The sequence below is a fragment of the Streptopelia decaocto genome, assembly GCF_964273445.1.
Source record: "Streptopelia decaocto genome assembly, chromosome: 19".
NCBI lineage: Eukaryota > Metazoa > Chordata > Aves > Columbiformes > Columbidae > Streptopelia > Streptopelia decaocto.
Window position 1 is genome coordinate 3,123,852 of NC_138674.1, and position 26,759 is coordinate 3,150,610.

The 26,759-nt window shown below is 50.2% G+C and overlaps 1 protein-coding gene across 1 annotated transcript in view; it reads right to left on the reverse strand.

Moving 5' to 3' along the window:
• Nucleotides 1-3,555: 3,555 nt before the first annotated feature.
• Nucleotides 3,556-26,759, reverse strand: part of PLXNA2 (plexin A2) — a 138,754-nt gene continuing 115,550 nt past the window's right edge. Inside the window, exons 20-32 of the mRNA XM_082069170.1 lie at nt 25,840-26,074; nt 24,314-24,456; nt 22,487-22,755; nt 18,519-18,585; nt 17,736-17,882; nt 17,133-17,292; nt 16,649-16,752; nt 12,130-12,229; nt 10,243-10,433; nt 9,483-9,652; nt 7,693-7,905; nt 6,790-6,940; nt 3,556-5,912 (exon numbers count right to left, since the gene is read on the reverse strand). Coding sequence (XP_081925296.1) covers nt 5,817-5,912; nt 6,790-6,940; nt 7,693-7,905; nt 9,483-9,652; nt 10,243-10,433; nt 12,130-12,229; nt 16,649-16,752; nt 17,133-17,292; nt 17,736-17,882; nt 18,519-18,585; nt 22,487-22,755; nt 24,314-24,456; nt 25,840-26,074 — 2,046 coding nt within the window. The 3' untranslated portion in view covers nt 3,556-5,816. The remainder of the gene's footprint in view (nt 5,913-6,789; nt 6,941-7,692; nt 7,906-9,482; nt 9,653-10,242; nt 10,434-12,129; nt 12,230-16,648; nt 16,753-17,132; nt 17,293-17,735; nt 17,883-18,518; nt 18,586-22,486; nt 22,756-24,313; nt 24,457-25,839; nt 26,075-26,759) is intronic.

Genomic DNA, 26,759 nt, shown 5'->3' on the forward strand with positions numbered 1-26,759 from the left:
TCCCTTCCCCTTGCTGCTTCCCACCGCTTCTCCTAACGGCCCCCAAGGTGCCATTAGCACAGAAACACTCGTCAGTAAGAGAAGGATATTTTACTACAGTATCTTTCGAAGCTACGAAATAACGTGGCAAAATCAGCTCATTTATCAGCTCGTTTACCTTCCGTCGGCTCCTCTTGCAGACGCGCTTTTCCGCCGCTTGGTCCGTGAGACTGAAACATCCCATGGAGAAGCTATTGCATAAACTTCCAAGCTTATTTGAAATAAGAGGTATTAAAAAAAATCTCAAAGAAAAGGCCCTACGGGAGATTTCGTATTTGATTTGGCAGCCTCGGGAGGCTCAGAGAGTTTGGGATATTGTCCATGCAATCGGATGGACCCTGCAGGTCTTTTGAGCACGTTCTAAGCTGCAGGAACGTCTATTTTTTCAGTATTATATTCCACTTTTACAAAGAAAGGAGAGGAACGGGTAACACGGGGGCAAACAGGATCTGAAAGGAGAAGGACACGGACACCCCCATGCTCACAGCGGGGACACCCCAGAACGGGCCCACCGCCCAAAGCTGGGGACTCTTCATGGCAAATAGAGGCCTTGGACAAAGCCTTTCAGGTGACAAAAATCGGTTTGGAGACTCCCATCCTCTTCCCCTGCAAAACTGACCTGCCCCAGCCTACACTGAAATTGCACATTCGTGGTTGCTTGGCTCAGCGGATCCCGAACGGCGCCTTCTTCGCAGTGCACACCGGCATCTTTTACTCTGATTATTTCCCCACCGAAGGTCTAATTAAAAAGAAAAGAAGCATCCTGTCCATGTAGGTGCTGGGTGGCCTCTTAGCTGCCACCAGCACTTCGCCTTTGGCCTCCAACCCGCTGGTTTTGGTGGCCTTGGGTGAAGGCCGGGGCGGTGCGGGAGTTTTCACCGAAGACACATTCACTAAACAGACGGAACTGCTCACCGAGCTCTACCTAGTACGCAACTATATACAACGTCGCAGCTCCCTGCGTTATTGGCTTGTGGTTTATGGTACAAATGCAATTCTGAAATAGGATGGCTGAAGCTTTGTGGCATTTTAATGCCTCTTTGATGTCGCTTATCCTTCTCTGAACGTTTTTTTTTTTTTATATTATATTTTTTCTCCAGGGTCCAGTCACTCGTGAGCTTCCCCTGATGTCCCAGCTTATTCAAGTCAAGTCTATCCGAGTTTCATTTAGTTTGGCGAGCTGAGTCCCGGTGGCTCTGACAGCACTGGAAAGGGGATGGAGACGAGCCAGCAACTGGGCTGCTCCAGGGAACCAGCTCCGGGAGCATCACGGGCACCGTGCTGGGACCTGCTCTGCCCTTTGCCAACCTGCTGCTCTGGGACAGGGCGAGAGCAGCGGGCAGGTCTCTCCTCATCCCCGCTGGCTGCTCGGGACTTCTGGAAAGAAGACCTTGTTTGTAGGTCGTGCCCACCGGAGGAGGGAAGCGCTCCGACCCTTTCCACACAGACTTAAATGACTTACCCGAGGTGCTCGGAGCCAGCAGCGCGCAGGAACGCGGCCCCAGAGCTTTAAGTCCTCTTGCTTTAGTCCTCTACGTGCCCACCCAAATTGTTTCCTACGTTGTGACATTTTTTTGGTAAAGTCCAGTTGCGGGTAGGGGAGAGAACTTAGGTGGGGACGGGCCGTTGGGATTTTAAGACAGTGTGTTGAAGGCACTGCTGTGATGAAGGTCTCTGGTGCCACCGTGTCGAGCGGCCGCACTCGCCATCCCCACCGCGCCACAGCACCGAGACCCTGCGGGAAGGCGTCGCCGAACGGCACGGCCGCGTCCAGCATCCTTCAGGATGAACCTCCCCTGCCTGGGATGCTGCCCACCCACGGCAAGTGGTTTTTACTTCTCAGCGCTGGTTCCCGCTGGGTTTTCATGCAGCTGTGGACTGCTCCGTGCTGGATCCCCCAGAGGCTCCAATGCTTTGGCCGTGCTCATCTCTCCTGCCTCCCGTTAAACGTAAATCCATCCTTTATGGCAAAGCGTGGACCGCTTGATGTCCACATCCTCTGGACTTTGGTGGGCTGCAGCATTGTGGTGCTCCACAGCAGGGCTCATGCGGAGGAGACAAGCTTGCCTGTAAGTTAGACTCTTGTATATGGGTTTTTAATAAAGGCTTTCAAGGTGGAGAAGCGTTTGATTAGCACCTTGCTCCCCCTTGGAGTGGGTGCTTTGATAGCTCATGAGCAGAAGATTAAATAGAATTATTTAAGCAGTGACACCAGGCAGAGAGATTCCAGAAAATGACGTCTCCCACTTTGATGTCGAAATACCTGAAATGAAGTGAACTGGAGAATCAAAACACCAACTGGCCTTGCAGGAGGAAGGGGGCAATGAGAGGGATGTGAAATCGTTTCATCTAAGGCAAAGTCATTGCCCCCTCCTGACCAAATCTCGAGTCCAGTTTGCTGCAAGGGTGAAGAAAATGCCATTTTGAGATCTGAAGCTCCCTCTTCCCAACAGAATAACTGAAAAGCTGGATGCAAACAGGGCTATAGATTACAAGTCCTTTGTCCCAAGGGGATAAGTTGCTTTGTTCCATACAATTGCCTGTAAAGATCCATAATTCATGTCAACCCCCACAAGCAGACACTTGGTAGATTATTTACAGGCTGCCCCTTCCAGCCAGCACCGTGCTCTTCCCTACACCATCCTCCTAATGCCTTTTCAGATGATGAAGAAGAGACATTTCTGCTGCATCCTTTGGAAGCCAGTTAGAAGTGTGACAACTTACTGGTTTGCAAAGTGCCCCTGCTGCTTTCCCTTTTCCTCCTCTGCTCAAATTCCTCCCCCAGGACCAAAAATCCAAGTCCACCTCTCCTTAGTGCTCTGGTGTATTCATGGAATACACATCCCGCGTTTAGCCATGTTGGATTCTTTTAATGCACACGGAGCACCTGGAGCCCCGGGGATGATTGGGGACCTTCGCCTTTGCTCAGAAAACACCAGGGAAGGGGGAATGACTAAATGCTTATAGAATCATTTTGGTTGGACGAGACCCTCAAGGTCACTGAGTGCAACTGTTAACCTAACTGGCACTGAACCACGTCCCCAGGAACCTCATCTACGCGCCTTATTTTTCTTTTATGGGGTGTTCCTGGCCAGAGGGCAGAGAGCAGGAGGAGCAAAGGAGGCTTAAAAGCAGCTACACAAAAGCCTCTCAGATAGATGTGAAGATAAGAGAAGCACAGGGCTGTAGGGCAAGCACACACTGACCAGCCCCCAGGGGATGAAAAGCCAGGTCTTTGCTTCGGGCAGCACTCACGTTCTGTGAATCCTGCAGAGATAACTACTCAGATCAATATTTAGAAGCATTTGGAGACTGTTTGGAGTGTTTTCTTTGGGTTTCAGGGTACCGTAAGAATTTGGTGAGCGATTTTCAGATGGATACCCAAGACAATGCCCACAACTAGAATACAGCTCCAGAAATCACTCAAATAAGCTGCGTGCCGGGTCACTGTGAACAGCAGTTAACAGAAACCCGTAATAAACGAGACCTGGAGGATTTCAAAACCTGACGCTCCGCAATCTCCCGTAACACCCCAGCAAAGAGCAGGGCGGGCTCATTCACCAGAATTTAACAGGGCAACCTGGACATTTGCACATTTTCTGTCTTTAAAATGAGATCCACTGTGCAGGAGAAGGATCCGTGGGAAGGGAATTCTCCCGATAACAGGCAGCACGAATCCTGCTCTGCTTCTCAGTCTGTTCCTGGCAGCTCTCTCCTTGCCTCAGTAAACCCCAGCCCTCCAGTTCCAAAGCTCAGGCCGTTGTAAATGTCAAGAACTTATTGCACGAGGTTGATGATTATCAGTATTTTCTTCCAGAGCATTAATAGGGCCCAGAGAAACTCACAAAAGTGGATTACCAAAAGAAAGCGGACTTGGCATGGCTTTTACTGAACGGTAATTAAACCAACAAGTTTCCTGAGTATTTCCCTACGCGCTTCTCGCTGTCGCTGGGTCCCCTTAGGGCTGCGTCCCAAGGCCGAAAGCCGGCAGCTCTCTTGGTGCAGCCCATGGGGACCCCATCAGGGCTTCTCTGGGCAGGAACCATGGAGGAGGGGACAGATATGAAAATGGATTTTCCTTCGACACCCGCTGGCTGCAAAGGGAGGTCCCAGTCTGCACAGCCCCGCCACGCTCACGCAGTCAATACTTATATTTCCATTACACCTCATCGCCCTGTCCTCCCCGCTGCAGCCTGCACAAATATCAATATTTATTACAGGGAGAAATATTTACAGCGTTCCTTCCCCTCCTGGCACTCTACGAAGGGACACACATAAGCTTTGGTGTCTTTTTAAAGAAACAACACTGACAAACATTTGCCTGTCGCTGGCCACATGAACACACGCCGTGGGGGCCAGCGAGGAACTGAATATCACAACAAGACGCCGAGACGGAGACAAGACAGCAGCACTAGCTGGCCCCTGGAACACTGGTTTAGGTTTTCCCTTGCCTGGAGCAAAGATTTCCTTCCCTTCCCCAGTGGAAATTCAAATCCTGAACCTGACCCCGGGCAGCACCGCGAACGCTGGCAGAGAAACGCAAAGGGAGCCCGTGCTGATCAGCTCTGCAAGTCAAACAGAAAAGCGATCAATATCTCATCTCACTCCGGCCAGTCTTTTCAAGTATCGCTCACTGTAAACACTGTAAACATTGGGGGTTTGTTGTCTTATTTACTGCAAGAAATAAGAGGCGGCTGCCAGAAACCGCCCCAAAACGCAACCGGGGAGGTTTCACCGCAGCTCTGCCCGGTGGGGAGAGGGTGGCTGGAGGCTTCTGCGCAAACGTACCGGCAGAAACCAGCAACGTGCCCACCACGGCTGGATGTGACCATGGCCATGACCATGGCTGTGACCGTGACCATGGCCACAGCACCGCCAGGTCACCGCGGTGGCACCGGCGCCCCGCGAGGCCGAACGGGGCTGGAAAAGGGGAAAGCGCTTAAAATCAAGATCTTCCCTCATTCGACAGTAAACGGGATTTAAAAAAAATAGATATATATTGACACTATATAAATACATCGATAAAGCTGGATTTCGAGACAGGTTGGATGATCTGATGGTTTTGCAATTGAGTATAGTTCCTTCTAGTGCCTATAAGTTACTCAGCCACTGAACTATTTTCTGGCTAAACTGCTATTTTACTTGTGTAAAAAGGTGTGGTGCAAACTTGTGCTCGTAATTTTTTATAAGATCCCAAAAAGAAGAGAATTTCGGTTTTCCAGACTTTCCAATTGGCATAAGAGTCTGTTCACAGCATTTCTGAGCCGCGTCCTCGGGTTCTCTCGAGGACAGGATTCAGAGCTTGTTGCCAGGATTATCTCTGTGGCCTCTGTGTTTTTGCTCTATTTTTTTGTTTCTTTTTCTTCCTTCCTTTGTTTTTTTTTTTTTTTTTTTTTAAAAACCCCTTTAATTCAAGTTAGTTTTCTAATATACATCAAACAATTTTCATGCAAAGCAGCAGTTATGGAGACATCCAGACTTTCCAGGTTCCTTCTTCCCACGTCTGCTTGAAAAGAATGATCCATCTTGATTTGACTTTGATTGAGATGATTTGTCTTTTCCTCTTCCTGCCTTTTCAAACCGGATCCCGAATGATTTGGAACACAGTCAATCCTTGGGCCAGTCTCTGCTCCCTCCAGAAGAGCCTTGGTATTTAGATGTGTCCAGCACCTCTCCTGCTTGTTCTTGCTCTTAATTCCTGCTTGTTCTCTCTCTTAATTCCCGAGAGTCCGTGCAAACCTCTGCCCTTTGCTGTTCGTGAGCTCCGCGGCCATTCTTCAGCTCTCAATAGACATGGCACCAATAAGTTGCTCTACTTTGTATGCCAGACGCTGCCGACGTGCCTGTTCATCCTGCTCCAAAGCCCCAATGAGCTGGTACAGAGAAAATAAGAAGGGAGGGGGGGAAAAAACACCCATACAGATAAAGAAGTCAGTGTGTGTGTGGGGGGGTAGAGGTGGGTGGGCAGCAAGACGTGAGCAACGTGAAATGTGGACGCTTGAGATTAAATAACAGAATGCAAAGCAACGTGCTGAGCGCTTCGCCGTTCCCATTGATCTCTCGGACCGCTCGGTGCATGTCACCCACACAACACAGTTGTTCCTGCTGCTGTACCTTGGACTCCACATTTCTTGTCTCATTTAGCACAGAAGTTATGAGATTTTTAAACCCTAATCGGAAAATGGCTGTGGTATTGTATCACAAATGTATACATGCAGTTAAATGACAAAACCCTTCCTTTTAAAGGACTTAATTGCAAAATAGGTTCTTCTTACACTGAAATGAAGGGATGGAACAGATGGCGAGAACCTGGTTTCAAGCGATGCATTCATTAAAGGAGCTCACGCTGCCAGGGCTTCTTTGCAAACAGGAGCCTGTGTCACTGCAACATGGGATTTGTACCACACTGTTCCCAGAAGACGGGGATGTTTCTGGGGACCTTCACCGGGCCATGATGATTTTCCACCGCATTTAGGAGTGGGCTGCACTGGGCGCACGCCAAAGCTGAGGGATGCCTTTGCTCCCACAACATTTTAGCCCTCAGTCCCCCTGGAAAGTATACTACAGGACCTGAACCAATTTGTGCACGAACAGAACAGAGCGGGGCAGCAGTGATGCAAAGACGCGGTGGTTCTGCATCGAGGAGGAAGACGAAGTTCAAGGGGGCACCAAGGGGATCCCTGCCTGACCCACCACCCCACAGAGCATCTCATCCCCCCCCAGACTCCGTGCCCACCCAGGGATACCCACCTCCTCGCTGTACTTGCTGACGTAGGAGTAGATCTCGTTGAGCGCGCTCAGCATGTTGAACTCGGCGGAGTGCAGGCGCGACTGCTCGGCGAGGTAGGCGTTCATGTCCTGGTCGCTGATGGCGGGGAGCTTGGCGATGTCTGCGTAATACCTGCGGGAAGGAAGGGCCGAGGGCGGCCGTGAGAAACACAGAGGCTCCAAACGCCCCTCTTCTCCTTGGGATTTAAACTAAGCGCTGCGGGGAAAAGGATGGAATTTCATTTTATGAAAGACATGGAGTGTTGGAGAGGGGCCAGAGGAGGCCACAAAAATGATCAGGGGATGGAATATCTCTCTGAGGACAAGCTGAGAGAGTTTGGGTGTTCAGCTGGACAAGAGGAGGCTCCAGGGAGACCTTATTGCAGCCTTTCTGTACTTCAGAGGGGCTGATAAGAAAGATGGGGACAGACTTTTGAGCAGGGCCTGTTGCAATAGGACAAGGGGTGATGATTTTAAACTAAGGAGATCCAGGTTGGACATGAGGAAGAAATTGTTGGCCCTGAGAGCGGTGAGAGCCTGGCCCAGGTTGGCCAGAGAGGTGGTGGATGAACCATCCCTGGAGACATCCCAGGCCAGGCTGGACGGGGCTCTGAGCACCCTGAGCTGGTGAAGATGTCCCTGCTCATGGCAGGGGGGGCACTGGGGGAGCTGGGAAGGTCCCTTCAACCTAAACGGTTCCATGATAGAGCAAAATGGGATCCTGGTCTGTAACAAGCTGCTCAGCAGGGCTGGGCTGTGCCACCAGGTTACTGCAAGAGCCACCGCGCTGCATCCTCGGCCACTGAGAGCGAAGCTGCTCCGTGCAGGGGGTCAGATGGGACTGGAGCACCCAAGCCAGCCCTGCACCCATGTATTGCCTCTCACCTCTCCACCCAGCTCTTATAGCTGGGGATGTCCTTGGCGTACAGCAGCTTGTTGGAAGGAGAATCCTTGCCCAGACGATGCTCCGAGGTGGAGCAGGAATCCATGAAGGTCTGAGCCACGACAGAGAGGCAGGCGTCCGTAATGCTGCCTTTGTGGATATCAAACACAAACTGGGGGTTTTTGATGACGTTCACCCAGAATCGAAGGGGCAGACTGTAGGGAAATCAAGGAACAAAATTAGATGTTAAGGCAAAAGCTACAAATAGACATTTGCTGCAGAATACAAATGGTCGGAAGCAGCAGCAGTCTGAGTAGCACCTCCATCACACACCAGTTAGCCCAGTCCTGCCTGGATTGTCTGCGATGGGTCCTGAGATGCCTGGACTGGACCTGCTGCCCTGTGTGCCTGGGAGCTGCTCTGGGGTCAGATCCTGCGCAGAACAGTGTGCAGGGCAGAGCTGAGAGGCTGTCGGAGGAACCGGGCAAGCGTCTCCATGAGGAGCCCATTAAACCCAGTTCGTTAGAGAGGGGGTCAGCGGTGCCGCCGTCCCCGCACCGATCAGCCGCTGCCCGGCCACACTGCAGCCCATCACCTGCCAGCGGTGCAGCAGGCATCAGAGGCTTTGTCCCCAGATCCCGAGGCCTTTGCAATCAAAGGCGAATTATTATTCCTTTTTTTCTTTGGCTGTATAGCAGGATCAAAAAAGCAGCTGCTGCTTTCTATTACCTTTCAAGTCTCAGCTCTCTCCATCTCTCCAGCAAGCTGCGCGGAAGGTTTCAGCCTTAACTCTTGCTGCGCTGCAGGCGAGCGGCTCAGCGCACCCCAGCTCCCCTGACCCCGCTTCTCTCTTCCAAGCCCCTGTTTGATTTGAGCTGCTCCAGTGCCCTTCTCCTATCTCCCCACCAAAATTCCCTTTCTGGGAATGCTGCAGCCAACCAAAGCATTAGTTTTGTCTCCCAAGCCCCCGTGCCCCAGGGCAGAAGGAAGGACGGGGGCTCCACACGGTCCAACCGCTCTGGCAGAGCAACGTTTGCCAGTCGGCGCTTTCTTTCTTATTGCTTTGTCTCTTTTTTTTTTGTGATTAAAGAGTTTTTATCCTAATAACTCCTTCTAAAGCTTTCAAGAAATTGTTTTTCGCTTCCCACAGCCTTAGCGGGGAACCCAGCTTTTGCAGCCGTGATGATTAAGAGGCTTTTTAAACCATGAGGGACTCGGGGGAAAATACAAAACCTTCGGGGAGCAAGCATTTTCGGTACATTTTTTTCCTCCTTGCAGAAGTAAATTTCTAACCCACAGAGCTTTTAATCCTAAAATAACGGCAGAGGCAGAGACGTGAGAGCTCCCGTTGTTTGGAGAAGGCTGAACCCGGCTGCAGCCCATGTCACCGCACGCAGGGCTGGCTCCTTCCCCTCGTGTCACCTCCTCCCTGCTCCCTGTGAGCAAACTGGCTCAGCAATCCCTATTTCCAAAGTCCAGGCGTGTGGATCTACAGCCCAAAGCCAGCGCCAGCTCCCACCCGAGCAGAGAACTCACATTTGTGGGGCTTGTGGTTTAATGCGGGATTGAGCTCGTGTGTGCACGGGGAGCAGGAACCAGGATCAACCCCCAAACCTGAGACAGCGGCTGAAAAGCATCATCATGGCTTTGTGGTTCACCTCACGCTTCGGAGCTACGGGACTTGGATACTTCCAGCCTTCCCAAAGCTCTTCCCCACTTCTGCTGTTTCCCTCGGATGCTCAATTGCTCAATACTCAGGTCTGCCCCCTCTTCCACCCTCCTCCCTTCTTACCAATTGCTCTTCCACGTGTGCCTCACGTCGGTGTCGTGGATGCCGTGCTTATCTGCCTGCTCATCCAAGAAATCGAACATGTACTTGATGGCCAGCGGGAGCGCGCTGCCGCGGTGCACGGTGCTGAACAGCGTCTCAAACAAGTCGTCCACGAATTTCTGCAGCGTACCCTGATGGGAGCAGCGACCGAGAAGGGGAAGGGAGGGACGGGCACACGCTCGGTTAAGCAGCGGTGGCAGGAGGGGACGCCAGATGGCATTGCCAGCTCTGCACGGCCCCGCAAAGAGCTGCCACGCATCCCACAGGAATAAATAAGTTTGGGGTCTTTAGGAATGCTGTCCCCCAGGGAATACTCCAGCCTGCAGCTACTGCACCTTCTCTTTATTTCTAACCTAAACCAATTTATTTTGCTTTCAAAAGCATTATCTACAGTGATTAATACATGGTTAAAGGCAGGAAAACTCTCTCTGGCCAGGGAAATGGGTTAAATATTCACAAGCGCTGCTGCGTCTCTCTAACCCTTTGTGTTTTAATACCGTGCAGAAGAATGAAGTATTGCAGCAAACACTTTGCAGCGTGAGGAAATCTGGGCTGTGTTTCTGTTGCTGCTCCAGAAGCCGCATAATGTCTGGGGCCCAGGAAAGCCTGGCAGGGACAAGGGACAGTCCCCCCGCCCCCGGGAGCTAAGCATCATTAGGGACCGTGCAGGACCCCCGGCGTCTAGAAGGATCTCCAAGCGAACTTAGCGCACAGCAGTTACCTTTGTAGCTAATAGCCTGGTCAGGTAGATCTCAGACACCATCTTACTGCCCCGGTCTCCTTCCTTCTGGTCTCCGTGGTCGTGGTTTTTGACCAAGTGCCAGACCTTGACCCCGCTCTCCAGGTCGGGGGTGATCATGGGGGCTCGGGAGCGCAGGCTGTCGGGGCTGCCGGTGTAGCGGAAAGTGGAGTCTGAACCACGGGAAGAGAATTGTAGAAGAGTTTGTGTTGGAAGGGACTTCTGAAGGTCATCTAGTCCAAGAAAAGTTGGTCATGCTCCAAGCAAACCCCTTCTTCATTCCCCCATCTCTTCTCAAAGAGACGGACCCAATTGCAAAGACCCTGAAACTACAAACTGGGTCCACCTTGTTGAAACACCCTGTATTTAACCTCCCAAATAACGCAAATAACCTCCATGGACCCCATCCATGATGTCTTCAAGCTGAGACATGGGGCTGAGAAGCTCAACCAGTTCTTTTCCTCTCACTAAATTCCTTTGTTCTCTGGGAACCTTGTGCATTTTACTCAAGTTTAGCTCACCCTCCTCAGCAAGGGTAAGGGGATCAATCATAAATCAGCTGAAGGAAATATGCAAGTCATTACCAAACTAGCTAGATTTTCATCCCTGATTAAGGCTTAGATAAATGAGTGCTCCAGCTGATATAATTAAGGAGACAGACAGTGGGACAGCTAGGGAAGCATCTAGTAATTCTATTTTTAAACATAGGTCTGTACTGATATATAGTGGGGGAAGTAAATAAGCATCTAATTGAAATTCTGTCTGCACAATTACAAGTATTAATCTTCACATGAGCAACGATAGTTCATATCAGTAGATAACAAATGCTTTTCCATCTGACACAGATCAGGGAGCGCTGAGGACTCAGGTTGTGTGATCCAGCCTTGGTTTTTCCATCACCTGAAGTGTAGGAAGCACTGGACCCTCAGCTGGACTCTACCTCATAGGGAAAAACACCTTTTCTTCTGGCTTTCCCCTCAAGACTGTCCTGTAAACCCCATGTTATTTTGGGTGCTATAAACAAGAGAAGGAGACGGGTTCATCAGGAGACACCTCGTTTGTAAAACACTCCGTAAAATGAAAGATAATAAAAGATCAGCGCACTAGAGATTTTGCCACTGCTGCCTTTTATGGAAGTACATTATTACGATTATTGGGGATTTAGTGCTATAAACGTGCACCTGGCACCACACAGACTCATTTACTCGGGCTGCGGTGTCCTCAGGGACCCTCTGCAGAGCGCCGAGCCCGCTATTATGCAAATAGTGAATTCCCGGGTGTGCACATCCAAGCGTGCAGAGTTAAGATTGCCGTTGCCCATTTCTGACCCGTTAGCTAAGAATTCAGGATCCTCCAACTAAGAGATGAACTAGATGAAGGAATCGGGCTTTTCTGGGGTGCAGCCATGGAAGGGTGATGAAGCTGCACCCCTGGGTGCTCTGCAGCATCCATCCCCTCTGAGCCAGAAGCTTTTCCCTGGGCTTTTCCAAGACTCACATTTCCAAAAGCTGCTCATGTTGTGCTTGGCATTTCCTTTTCTCTCCTCTCAGCTTCTCTGGTCTTTTTGCTGTTGTGCTTATAGATGGAAAAGCCTTTGCAAAAAAACAGAAGCCAAGGAACTTTTGCTATTTGGTGCATGAAAGTACTTCCATTTCGGCTGATGTGGTGTGGTCCTTTGGGGGAAGCTGCTGCTTTTTCCCCACCTAATTCCCTTAAGGTGTTGCCCCTCCTGCAACAAAGGCAGCATCCACACTGGCCCCATCCAGATACATTCTGGAGCCGCAAGCTCCAGGTTGGCTCTGAAATGTGCAGCACAGCCCAGTTGTATCCGTGAGCCATCATCTCCCAGCCCTTCACTCTGCTTCTTACCGTATCTGCTAATAGACGTCCGGGATATACTGGCAGAAGCAGGAATATTGTAGGAAGAGGTCTGTTTGGGAACGAGAGCCACAACGGAGCGGTCTGATACCTGGGGAGGCGAAGAAAGAGAAGATCAGTGAGATCCACTGTCTGCACTGCGATCACCAGCTGTTCATCCAGCAAAGGCAGGCTGCAGAGTCACAGAACCCCAGGCTGGTTGGGGTTGAAGGGATCTCTGTAGATCCCTCAGTCCACCTGCTCACGCAGGGTCACAGAGCAGATCACACAGGTGGGTCCAGGGGGTTTGAATGTCTCAGAGAAGGAGACTCCACACCCGCTCTGGGCAGCCTGGGCCAGGCTCTGGCACCTCCCAGCAAACAAGTTTCTCCTCGTGTTCACATGGAGCCTTCTGTGTTTCAGTCTGTGCCCGTTGCCCCTCACCCTGGCGTTGGGCACCACTGAACAGAGTCTGGTCCATCCTCTGACACCCACCCTGAGATATTGATCATATTGATCAGATCTCTCTCAGCTTCTCATCTCCAGCTCTCTCCGCCTTTCCTCATCAGAAAGATGCTCCAGACCCCTCAATGTCTTTGTAGCCCTGCTAAGGCAAGTGAGTCCCCAGGGCCCATCCTGTGCACGGGACGGGGTCCCCAGGGCACGGGGAGCTCTGTCCTGGGGCAGCAACTGCTCTGCAGCAAAGGCGCTGGAGGAAAGGAGCGATAAATCAAAAGATGTATTGAAGATGCTTTTGGTCGTTGTGATTTAAGATTGCATTTTCTCCAATAAAAATGAGAATCTCAAGAATTGTTGTGATCCAATTAAAGTAACAATGCAGAGGGAGTAAAATGGCTATAATAACGTTACAGACCATAAAGCATTCCTATTAAACCATTTTTTATTTTAGCAATTTTTAGGAACTTTAAAAGTTTGATTTACAGCTGGGCAAGTCATCAAGCCATCTTTCAGGGTATTAAATTGTCAGCCCCTCTGCTGCACCAGAGAAGGAATTAAATGCTTGCAAGTCAAACTATAAATGAACATCAGTGCTAACAAGATTCTGTTATAGCAGATTTTAGTAGCCATGTTTAATTTTATCCTCCCTATAAATCCAGTAGTCACTGCAAGTTTTTAAACGTATTTCCCTTAATTAAGAATCTGCAGGTTTCCAGGGAACGGGCCTGAGTGTCTTTTAATCTTGAACTCGTGGTGCAGCACGGCCAGGGGGCAGCGAGCGGAGTCACTGCATCTCGCGGGCTGATGGACCGGCCAACAAACCCATCGCTTAGAAGAGCTGTACAGCAGAAACGCCCCTTCATGCCGGAGAAATCGCTTTTGGGGCTAAGTCCTCCATTATTTGCCACGAGTCCTGCGAGGGACTCGCTCCCAGGGAAAGTCGGGGGCAGCAGCCGGATTTTGCTCCCCCAGCAGAAGAGGTTTTTGTACAAAATGCTGCCCCCAAGTGACCTGCACACAGCAGGTCAATTCCATCACGACTTTGGCTGCCATTATGATGAAAGGTTTCATGTAAATGAGAATTATTAGCGCTAGTGATAGTGGAAATAACGGTGACTCGTGTTTCACAGTACGAAAGTGAGATATTTCTAAGCAAAACACTTCAAACACCTCCATTATTTCCTCTTCTGCTCCTGCCTCACTTCATCGAATTTATTAAGAAACTATCAGTGGTGATATTATTTTCTCAGGCTGTTATTAGCTGCCACTTCAGTTGAATTTCACGAGGGAGAAACCTGAATGCGCCGGCAGCAGCTCCCCAGCGCCGCACTGGGATCCATTTCCAGCAGTGCTGTGGTTAACTGGGAGAGAGCCATTAGCAATTCCACACACGCACGGAGCACTCTCACTCTCTAAATTTTGGGTCGAATGGCTCTTGTCAGCTAAAAAAACACCGGCGTGTAAATTAGCATCAGATGGAACACACATTCGTTTCCCATCTCGCTCTGCTGTTGCCACACTCCCATTAAACCCCAGAGATGCCTGCGAAGCTGCCTGGCTGGTTTACAACTTTATAAATATGCCGGTTCTTCGACAAGCTGGAAACGTGCTGCACAAAACACCTTCAAGAGAAGCAAAACCTGGAGCGGGGAGAGCAGGGGTGCAGAAGCCCAGCCACTAAAACTGCATTTGCATGGGGGTAGCGAGGATGCAGCGATGATGCAGCAAGGATGCAGTGATGATGCAGCAAGGATGTAGTGATGATGCAGCAAGGATGCAGTGACGACGCAGCAAGGATGCTGGCCCCATGGCCAAGCCACCCTCAGCTCCCCGGTCTATTTTCCATGCAAATCTTCCCTCTCTGCTTCTAATTTTTCCTTTAAAATAGTTTTCTAGCCTCTTGGCCCTTCCAGGCTGACAGGTATTCATGCTCTGCTGCCTCGGAGTTAACCCTGCATGAGACACTGTAAATCATTTGATATTAAATTCAGTGTTTCATTTTCCTTGAGACTCTCCCATGGAGTTTAATAGCCAGGAAACCAAAAGGATACTACACAAATGGAATACAATTCCTTACAACTTAGTTTAAAAGCTCCAGATAATTTAACAAAGAATCATACCTATTTAACCTATACATCTATTTTTATAAATGAAGAAATAAGCAGCAGGCATACAGTTCTCTAGATAATTCTATAAAGCGCTTCAGAAATATTACAGAAAGATGAATATTTCCTTTTAAATCCAATCTGCCTTTTGCATACGATGTATGCAACGTATTTTGCAATACGTTCTATCCGCTGATGCAGATACGTATTGTATTTTAATCATCCTAAACATGTAGAAAACCAAAGTAAGAGTGTCAAAATCCAGCAGCCAAGTGTGGAGCTGAGAATCTCTTGGAATTAAATAACTGCCTGGTTTGGTCCTTTGCTCCAAGGTGACTGCACCTCGCCAAAATACTGCAAAATACTGCAAAATTCCTGGTGTTACCAGGTGTGCATCTCCAAATACTGCGGGCAAAACCACAGACTGCTTTGCCTTCAGGTCAGCGGACAGAAGCAGACGGCATCTGACCAACAATAAAGACAACTGGTAGGAATACCAAAAAAGGGAAAAAAACCCAAAAAGCTGTTTGTTTTTGGCAAAAGCTCTGCCTTGACAAGATTTCCATTGCAGTGCAGAGAACTTGGCTCCTTTCGATGGCTGAAACAGCTCGGGCCAGAGCACAGAGAGACACGTGCGAGTGGTACCTGTTTAGATGTTTGGCAGCAAACTTCTGTTTGTTCCAAGGCAAACCTGACACCCCAATGGCAGGAAGAGCTGCAGCATCCTGAGTGCTGCAAGGGTTTTGGTTATTTTCAGGGTAAACTTGTGGCTGGGCTTTTCCCACAGGCACTCAAATGAAAGAGCTCCCTCCCCTCGCACCCAACACACATCAGACAAACAGGGATTTCGCTTGCGACTGCCTTAAAATAACTTTGAAAGATCAAGGCATAATAAAGTCTCGCTGCTTCCCTGCAGGTTGGTTAATCCCTTGCGACTGTCAGGTAAAACAGGTTTTAGAAACAATGGAATTCATCTGCACAACTCCTAAGGCACGGCACAGTAATCTGTGTTTAAATCCTTCGGGTTGCTTGCAAAAGTTGACCCTCGAGGTGCTTTTTTACATGCACTTTGCATATTTATGCCATTCTCTCGGCCTCGCTCCCTGATTGCACGGCTCCTGTCAATACTGGCTCACATTCAACTTACACAGCGTGAGTCACGCTGATGGACTTGAGATGGTGTATAAGCAGGGAAAGATGCCAGATTAAATACTAAACACTTCTGTGTAGGCAGTGATGGACAGTAGTAGGTTACAGGTCCCAATTAATGCAGTTATCCTCTGCTGCAGACAAGCTTTGAGTAAAAGCCTTTGATTCTCTCTAACCAAACCTTCCTCAGCTCCGTCTTTACCTCCCTTTCCATCTTCCACACACCATATGAAGCCCTTTCCAACAGATACACACCTACTCAGGGCAGCCTGGGACACGCAAAAATGCGAAAACTAAAGATGGCAACAAGTTCTTAGGTCATCTCACCCACCCTGGCCAGTGCATCTTCATTGTCTGGCTTTGTTTTACATGGCTTTAGCGGCAAAACTGTTGCTTGGCTTGCAAGACTAGGTCTGGGACTTATGAGGTTTGATGTCACTCTGTCAAGAAGCAGCCCTGATATTCAGCATTTTTTGAGCTGGCCTCATCCTGTACTTGCCCACAGCACTCCATCAACCCTCCCATGTGACAATTACGTGAAGTATTTGCTCTGTTTCCCTTCTTCTTGCACGATGCTCAAGAGTCACCACGTGGGAAGATCACGGATACGAGGGCCGAGCTGCCGCTGCAGCCTGCGCTTTGCATCAGATCGGGTGATCCACGTCAAGGTTGCTTTCCCAAAGCACATTGAACCCTTCTGCTTTATCATACAAATGAGACCTCCCCATCTGTCTTGTCAATATCCTTGGGAATTAAATTTTTGTTTCCTTCCCTCCTGGTGGCTTTCTGGGAGGTGTCTGCTGGGGCTGCTTTCTTACCTGATAATGCATCAAGGTGTTCAGACGCTTCCAATCTCCTTCAATCTTGGTGGTGATGTCTTCGTCTTGCAGGACCACGCGAGCTATCCGGCCCTGCCGCCACTCTGCGAGAGAGGCACAAACCCGGCGGACACGACGGTCAGACAGGGAAAAGGCACCAACAGGCTCTATCCAATGTAACTTCTGGACGGATGAGCTGGTAGAAAATCCCACCTTCCAGAGAAAGCTAAATTCTGCTCCTAAATCTCACAGGAAGGTCACACTGATAACTTTCTTGCAGCAAAGTGCAGCATTTCGATTCCTATGCATAGGGTTCCACAGCGTTTTAGCTAAATTAAGGTGCAGGACCCTCCCAGCCCCTCTGCCCCCCATGTCGTTATGCAGCCTGAGCTCCAACTTTTAAGCCCTGCAAAACCCACCAAGAATCACTGATAATAACAATCCCTCTGATCTTCCCCTTCCTATGAGGCAGGGAAGGTCCTACCCAAGTCCATGTCAACAGCTCTTGGTCTTTGCGAATACGGGACGTTTTTGTACACTGCGTCAAGGATCTTCTCTTTGACTTGAGTGATGGTATCACAGTTCAGCACCTTCACAGGGATCTCTGGGCTGTTCTCATTATCTGGGTTCACGCAGTTGAGGATCTGGAAAGAAAGGAGAACCACACCATGCTCTAAAGGGCTTCAGACAGTCATCCAGGAGAACTGTAACCACATCTGTCACAACTGCCTGTTCGCATAAAAAAATGCTGCGTCCCTATTTGCACCATTCTGCTGCATTTATGACATCTGTACAACGATTAAGACAGGAATCCTGGATGTCCATTTTCATTTGCTAGAGGAAGGGAAGTGGTCAGTGCACAGGGAGATTAAAATGCTCACCTCAAACTGTGCCTTTCCAAAGCCTAGCTCAGGCTATTTGTACCTGCAAATGAGGGATGTGGCTGACTCGGGCAGCATGAGGCTTTATTGGCAACACTTGTGCTTCATGATAGTGTCCTAACCATCGGCCTAAAGGTCAGAACAGCTCACGTCCCTGCGGGGAAGACAGAAGGAATTCAATGGCAGCTTCTGGACCGATCACTCACCAGAGTCTTGTACTCAATTTGCTGCCGGATCAGCTTGTCCTCGCTGAGGGAGTAACGGGCTTCTCCTGTGATGGCATCGATGGGACCTTTCTCCATCTGCTGCTTGATGGCGCAGTAGAGCATGAAGAGCGGCTCTCCAGCACATTCCTGCACAACGACACAGACAGCAGAGCTAACACAGAGGGGAAGGAGCATCTCGGCCGGGGTGCAGACGGGTTTTGCACATGATTAATTGCAGCAGAGGTGCAGTTCCACTGACTCAAGCTTTAGCACAAGTGCAATCCAGGCTCAGCCCCCAGCAGCTCCTGGAGAAGGCAGCCAAAACCACGAGCTCCATTTCTTGGTGGGTATGCTGTTGTCTTTGGCTTGGTAAGTCTCTACTTAATTAATCTGCATGGTTGTAAAAAGGGAATTTGAGATCTTGATCTCAGTGTTCACTCCCATGAAGCAACCTCTGCAGGGCTTCCAAAACCACAAATGAAGTTAAAAAATAGTGAAGCCCAGGCAGGGAGGTGTAAGTGAGAATTTCTCTGAAGTACTGAAGAGGTGCAACACAACTCTACTACATGAGGATTGCACCAGGCGATCTGAGGGTTGAGCACAGAGTCTGTGACAGCAACCTCAGGTATAGGATTTCTGAGCAAATTTCCAGCTGCCCTGCCTTGCTGCTGCAGCATTTAACCTGGAGCCTGACCCAAGAGTTACAAGCCCAGATTCACCCCGAGACGGCCAGCGGGTGACACAGCAAAGCAGCAGCAAGGTCTTGGCTTCATCCCTCCTTACCTTGAGGAACTTGTGGAGGAGGAAGGCAAACCAGTTTGTCAGCATCTTCTCCGCCACCGACTCGGTCCTAGGGAAGCCAGGAGGACACGCGTGTCACACACAAAACCAAACCACATATCAGAGGCCACAGATGTCCCCAAGTGGCACTGCTCAGCTGCACCTTGGCAAAGCCCCCGTGATGCTCCGGAGCAGATGAGCAGCAGGATGCGGCTGGAGCTGCCGTCCCCATCGCACGGAGCTGACAGCAGCTCGCCCAGCTGACAGCCCATCACAGCCCTGACGGGGCTGGTGACAGGGAGCCTGGTGACACTCGGCTCCCTGCACATGGTGCAAATTACAGCCTGGGCTCAGTAAATCACTGGGATTTGCAGCGGTTGCTGGCAATCAGGGACAGCACAGTGACAATGGCAGTAAAATTGCAGCTTTCTCCCCAGTCCCACCCAGCATCCTCTCCCCACATTGTGCCCGAGATTATCTCTAATTTAAATACAATGCCTCCTAATGATAGTTTTTAATGCTGGCTCTGCAGGACCTGGAGACTTTCTTTAAAGCATCACGACCCCTTTCCATGGGACAGGGTGGCTGTGCTGGTGCCAGGGGGGTCTCAGAGGCCACATCTGAGCCCCGAGCCTGCAGGTCAGGCAGGGGGTGGGGAGCAGGCCGTGCTGCCAGCAAGGGAGAGCTGCTCTGCTGCAGCCGAGCCAGCTGCCAACACGACCCCGGGCATCCTGGCTCCCGACGCTACCAGCCTTCCCCTTGTGCCACATGCGATACCAGGATCTGGGCCAAATCTCAGCAAGCTCAGAGCAGCGGATCCCACACCCTGCAGCAATGGAGCAGGGGAAGGGGCTGGAGCACAAGTGTGATGGGAGTGGCTGAGGGACCTGGGGGGTTCAGCTGGAGAACAGGAGCTGAGGGGAGACCTTCTGATCTCTGAACTGCCTGAAAGGAGCTTGGAGCCGGGGGGGTCGGGCTCTGCTCCCCAGGAACAAGCGCCAGGAGCAGAGGAAACGGCCTCAAGTTGCGCCAGGGGAGGTTGAGGTTGGATCTGGGGAACAATTTCTTCCCCAAAGGGCTGTGGGGCATTGGAACAGGCTGCCCAGGGCAGTGCTGGAGTCACCATCCCTGGAGGGATGGACAGACGGACATGAGGTTCTCAGGACATGGGGCAGTGCCAGGGCTGGGGAACGGCTGGACTCCATGATCTTGAGGGTCTTTTCCAACCAAAACAACTCTACGATTCTATCCTTCCCTCTGGGGACCATGCTCCAAGCGCAGACCCCTTTCCCCATTCTCCCCCATTCGCTTTGCTGCCTGGAATTAAGGACATGTATGTATTCCTACAGCATGTTTGAAAACTCTGGCATTTAATGAAAAACACACACAATCGAAGCAACAGGATTTGATCCCAAAGTCAAGCACATCAAGTAGAAATGGGAGGCACAGATTTCAGCAAACAAAACCTGACACCAGGCGGCAAACGGACCTGGGAGGGTCACATTATCCATCATCTCTTAGGATCGCAACATCTGCCAGGAATTTGTGAAAATGTCTGCAGATCCCCAAAGAATTTAAGCCTGAATTGATTAACTGCCTAAAAATTCACCCTACAAATTGACACGCGCATTGTTCTCCTGTTTAAAATATTTCAGTCACCCAATTAAGGAGGGGAAGCGCTTACAGTGCTGTGCCAGTGAGCCATGGAAAATGGAGAGTCAGTGATACAAACTAAAGAATAAGTGAAAAAACCCCAGAAAATTATACATTCAGGATGTCAAGCTGAATATTAATTTAATAAACTACTTTGTTAATAGGATATTAAATTAAGAATTGGCGAGTTTCCTGAGAGCCCTACCAGTGAAGTAATGCTGTGTTCTGTCACTGTTGGCTGCTCATGGCCTGACACCAACACCATAAAAAGAACTGAAATATGAGTGACAGAAATTGGGGCTTGTTGTGTGGGAGAAGGATATCAGATAGTCCCATGCTTAGCTGTTCCTTTTTATTTCTTAATCAGAAATACGGGATCGGCTGAACGGAGCAGCAAAAAGAAACACTTTGGATCATTTCTCCTTACTTTCAAGCACCGAATGTCACTTTCAATTCAACGCAGACTGAGGCCGTGAGATATCTGCAGCACATCGGTCCAGGGGATGGCCAAGAATTCAGTTAATCATCACTGGCTGAGGAGAGGGGCTGCTCAGAACCTTCCTTGCTGCTGGAGCACCACAGGTTCCTTGTGAACAATGCTGCTGTATATACTTTCCCCGGCCGCCTCTGCCTTTGAAACGGGCTCAGTAAAGCCAGCCCTTAAGCCCAGCCTGCCAGCACGGGGCCTGACCTCCCTACGCGGGGAGGCCGAGCTGGTATCTGAAACACTGCTATAGATCTGCCTCTAAGAATGAAAAAAAGAAGCTCCTGAAGATTAACACGGCAGGGGAGAATCCCCAGACTTGGAGAAAACCCTTCTCATATTGACTGCATAACAAGGGCAAAGCAGAATCCAGACTTTCCAAAGGAGTCTGACGCCAGCAAGCAGCCCCTTGGCTGCTCCTCCGCCTTTCTGAGGCATTGGGGATAAAACAAAACTAAACAAAAAGAGCTGAGAGAACCCCCAAAATAAATATGTATTTTATTAATTTTCCCTGCTATAACTAGGCCTCCAAACTGCTGTGTGATGCTCTCTGTGCCAGGAACCAGAGCAGCTATTTGATTTCCCGTCAACTTTTCTGCTGCCTCCCGTGAGGGGTAGTCGTGGAAGAAAGAGAGAAAGAACTGAGTGCCAATTACCAACTGCTGCCACCACAGAGCTCAAAACGTAATAAAAAACCCCAAACATATTCCACTTTATGGCTGATCGCTCCTTATGAAGTCCAAGCAACACATTCCAACTGGGCTGTTTTGTGCACCAAGCCAACCCAAGAGCCCCCAGGCCCATAGTGATAGGACAAGGGGCAATACTTTTAAACTTAAAGAGGGGAGATTCACACTAGATATAAGGAACAGATTTTTCCCGCTGAGGATGGTAAACCACTGGGACAGGTTGCACGGGGAGGTGGTAGGTGCCCCATTCCTGGACATGTCCAGGGTCAGGTTTCCCGTGAAATGGGTAAATCCCGGTGTTGCCTACGGCCCCGTCTCTTTGCTGGGTGCTGCGGGAGGAGCAGACACAGCTCTCATTGCCGGCCGTGTATTTTTTGGAGCACCGCGAAATGTCATTATTGATGGCTGAGGCAGAAGACGCCTTCCCAGCGACTCGTCAAACCACAAGGGAAATTAAGACGGCTTCCTTTTCCGAGATGAGTTATTGCCTCCGCAAACACAGCCAGATTTAAAGCAATTTCCTGTCAAGTATATTCATTATGGCTGGAGGAATCCCTGAGTTTTTCCTAGAGCTGTGAAATCCTCCCCTCGCCTTCATCCACCCGCTCCAGCGAGATGCCGGCAGAGCTGCAGGTGCAGCCACGTTCCTGCCACCGGCCAGGAACAGGACCCAAAGGGACACAGACAGAGGTGGCACATGACATGGAGAACAGGGGGAGCCTTTGACTTGGAGCTGCTGGTCTGGCCTGCATGTGGCTCCATGGACAATTCATGACATTGTCCATCTGAGCAGTACTTTTCCTCACTAGGTCTTCAATGTTCTACTCATCACAATAATACAGGGAGACAGGGACATGAGGAAGGAATTGTTGGCCCTGAGGGTGGTGAGAGCCTGGCCCAGGTTGGCCAGAGAGGTGGTGGATGAACCATCCCTGGAGCCATCCCAGGCCAGGCTGGACGGGGCTCTGAGCACCCTGAGCTGGTGCAGATGTCCCTGCTCATGGCAGGGGTGGCATTGGATGAGCCGTGAAGGTCCCTCCAACCCAAACTATGCAATGACTCTATGACCCAAAGTACCATATAGACATGTCAGAAATCATGTCTTGCCCTTAAGAGCCTGAAGTTCCCAGTCCCTTCCGTGGTACCTGCGCAGGAGCAGTTTGGGGTGGTTCTTGTTTTCCAGGTTCTTCTCGATGAGGTCGGAGAGCAGCTGCTTCAGCACGTCGGTGGCGTACTCCAGCTTGCCCTGCAGCCCCGTCATGATGAGCGAGGCCACGTTGCCACGGTCACGCATGGAGAAGCTGCGCTGCAGCTCCAGCGTCCGGATGAAGGTCAGCAGGAAGACTTTGTTGTTGATCAGCTGGGCAAAGAGCTTCAAGGCCTTCTCCACGCTCTGCTGCCCGTTCCCTTGGACCTGCGGTGGAGGAGGACAGGCCCATCAGCCACGGCATGGGAGGATGAGGGTCTGGAGAGCAGCCCTGCACCAGCACTGCCATCACTATGGGGGGTTAACCCATCTCTCAGGGTGCCAGGATCCCCAAACACAGTCTCTGGTCAGTCCTGAACAAACATCACCCCTTTTATCCTCCCCCAGCCTGGCTCACCTTAATCATTGCTCCAAGCTGCACTCTCTGCATGCCATAAAGCTGCTGCTTGGAGGCTAACGGCCCTATAAATGACATACAATTTTGCTTGTTCTGCACAAAAAGTGACACTCTTGTAAGTAAATTAAATACCAATTTAGACTATTGCTTTATTATGGGACAAGTGTAAAAAATTAATTGAGGCTTTCAGCCAGTTGCAGATTCAAGTAATTCATTACAAGTGAAAATGATGAACTACATTAAGCAACTCTTTACCAAACATCTTGGAGACTTATGTATTGGTTTTACTAACGTTACATAATTAAGCAACTGTGTAATTGGCAACACATTTATCACTTCTGCAATTCTGTTTTTCATGAGGAAAACAAATAAAAAGCATTCATATTTGTTTGCTAAGCATCAGCTTATTTGGCAATTTAAACAGCAAACATAATGCTTGGGACTGGAAAAGCCAAGGGAGGAGAATGGGCTGGGAGAGGCCGGTTCAAAACCTGCTTGAGTTTTACCAACACTACAGCAGCTGCTCGGTGCTGGAAAGGAATGTGATTTGCTGCATTAATGCTATGCAGTGCTTGCCTGGAAGAGCAACGCAGCCGTATGGAGGACAAGCAACCAAGATTTCTTCCTCTAACGCCTCTGGCTGAAGATTTGGGCCACTCCCTGTGTGAAGGCGACTGGACTTTGAGGATTTACTGGAGCAATTCCAGGCTCTGAGAGGGAACGCCAAGCCTGGTACCTCCGGGCAGCCCCATGCTCCGTGGCTGATAATATTTCTTGAGGCAGCATCATTTTTATTTTCGGCACTCTGACAGGTGATTATGGCCCATCTGCAAGGCGATCTGATGGACCCTTTCATATTACCAATTTTTCTTTATCCTCAGTAAAAATCTCATATTTCTGTCGTTACATATAAAGGTGGCAAAGCCAGGAGATGCCAGCGCTCGCTGGCGGGCAGGCGGGAGGGCGCTTGCCCTCCTGTGGACACGCCATGAACAGCAGCAGTGAGAGGATGCAGGATGCTCCGGGCAGGATGCTCCCAGCCTTCCCCTGCACCCCCAGGTGATTCAGGACTTTAAAAGGACACCAATAACTTATCTGGCACGCTTTGCAGCTGGCCTACAGCAATATAAACCCCCGTAAAATAAAACTAAAGCAACACTGGAGGAAACTGAAAGGAAGCAAGCCATGCGTGATGGGAGCTGAAACACCAGGTTCTTCATTAAAATGAACTCGGAGTTCATCCTGCTAACCCGGGTGCCTCAAATATAATAAGATTTGGTGTGGAAGGTATAAAGGTGCTTCAGGTTTCATGCTGGCTTCCCTGAGGGACGTTCTGCAGGGCCGGGGCATACACAGCCTGTTCCTCACCTCCAGCTCCCGCAGGACAGGATGGTCCTCGATGCCGGGGAAAAGGACCCTCATGGCATAGGTCCGATAGTCGAGGTACGGGATCCCAGAGCGATCCAGGTCGCTGGTTAATTCATTGATGTCTGTCTGCAGCTCTGCAAAAGCTATTTTGGGGAAAAGAGGAGGAGACAGAGAAACATCATGAGCTGCGGGGCAGAGGTTCTGGGGGGGATTGGCTGCGTCAGGGGCACAGCAGCAACCTGAAATGGGCCAGCTCTGGAAATCAATTTGGAGAAGACCCTCACCCTCAGAGGCTGTCTCAGCAGCCAAGAGCAAGAGAGCACACGCTGCACAGAGCAGATGCTGAGAACAAAAGATGCGTATGAATTTGTATGCGGTTCACACCTGTGTACATACACCTAAAACACCTTTAAAGGCTGCAGATAGAAATGAGGGTCTATTTTCAACACTCAGTGCCTCCCGTATTTTCCTTTCTTCTTCTCCTCCTCCTCTATCAACAGTTGCCAAAGTAATCAAATCTGATGCAGATCAAACCCAAGCAGAAACTGCTTGCTGCAGGGGTCAGGGAGGAATTTATTCTTCCTTTCGTAACATAACATCAGCGTGTCATACAGCTGTATGTGTCCTTGTGTTCATTCTCCGAAGTACGAAACGCTGGCTCGGTAAGGTCTCTGTACCCCAGCTAGGCTGTGCCCATGCCGAGGATGTGGTCTCTCCTGTATACATCTCATTTTTGTCCTATGCTTTCAAGGCTATCCTTTTAAAATCAGCTGTACAAATCCAATGCAACTATCTCTATACACAGAAATCACAGTATGAAATTTGCTGCTTTCTATTTATTTTGCTTTGATTCACTAAGCTCCCTTCCAGCTAGAAGGACGTATGAAACAACAGCAGCAGCTCTCCCCGGAATGTTTTTCTGTCTCAACCCACCAACTACAGCAATATCTGCCCACCTCCTACAGCCCAGGCTTGCAAAGGACAAGACTTGACTGTGTTAAAGCCTGCAAGCGGCAGGTCTGGCTACTCCAAATAACGCACAGGATTTCCCAGCAGCAAAAATGCTTGAAGAGCTCCTTCCTATCCCCCAGACCTCCTCTTACTGCTCTAGGCTCACATCTTATAGCACAGAGGAGGGACTGGACCAGCTTCCCTCCTGCCTTCCCTTTGGGATAGACGCTGTTTCTCGGGGGTCTGAACCTCCTTCACTCACTCTGTGCCTTTTTTAAGAGCCCTCTATTTAAAGGCCGTTAGACAAGGGGGCATATTGTGCCCGGCACCCCGGGGCTCTGGCGATGCGATCCAGGGATGTCGCTTAAGCGGGATCAAGCTCTAATCCCATTCTCTGCGCATCAGGCAGCGGAGCTGCTGCTGACCCGTTCGCTGCCCTCCCTCCGTGCAGAGCTCGCGGGGACACGCACCCTGCTCCTCACTGCAGAAATGGGGTGACTGCGGTGGGGAAAAGCTGGGGAGGAGAGCTCGGGGTGGCAGCACCCAGAGAGTGCCCGGTCCCGGGCAGTACTGACCCTCTTTGCACTCCAGCGCCACCCGGGACTCGAGATTGTCCATCTGCATCTGCAGCCTCTTGAGAGTCAGGTCGTTCTCTCGGGATTTGCGCTTGTAGGCGATGAGGACGATGATGACGATGATGAGGAGCAGGCTGCCTCCGGCGGCGATGCTGACGATGGCGGGCAGGGTCAGGAGGCTGTCCGAGATGATGCTCACCGAGCCGGGGGAGAAGATGATACCACCCACACGCACCTGCAAAGCACAATGCAGGTAACCAGCAGCTCTGGTTGGGGGTGTCAGCCTGTCCCAAAGCCTCGTCTGTCCTTCCCAGCCAGGACACACACAGCACAGGCTGTACAGACCCCTATGGATGCACTGAACTTGTTTCAGTCAAGGCTTTAGCAGCCCTGATTGCCTTCAAGCACAGAGGGTGCAGCCTATGCGAACACAGCCAGGCTTCAAGTCATGATAAATGTGCCAGCCCTTCACTATCTGAGCTTTGTTCTTATTATCTGATGGCTCCATTTGACTTTCATTTTATAAGCTTTCAACTCCCTTTTGTAAACTGCGGACATTAGCAACCCAGTGATTATTTCCCTGACAAGAAACCAGAGCGACTGGAAGGAGAGAACAGAGGAGGGAAGAGAAAGCCCCAGGTGAGAGCCACAGAACAACCACGCTGGAGGTTAATGCTGGGATGGGCTGTTCTTGGATGTGCCCTGGCCACAGATGCGAGCAGCTCTCAGCTGGGTTGTGCTTCTGTGAATCACACTGTGATAATCTGAATATGTTTTGGATGCTGAACTTAAAGGGAAATAAATCACAGTTACGATTGCATTTGGGCTCTACTTTAAGCCCTTCGGCAGCTGCGTGCTTGGTCTGCGAGCGGATCAGACGAACCAGCAATGCCCAAAACCAAAGCGGAGTTAGACACCGA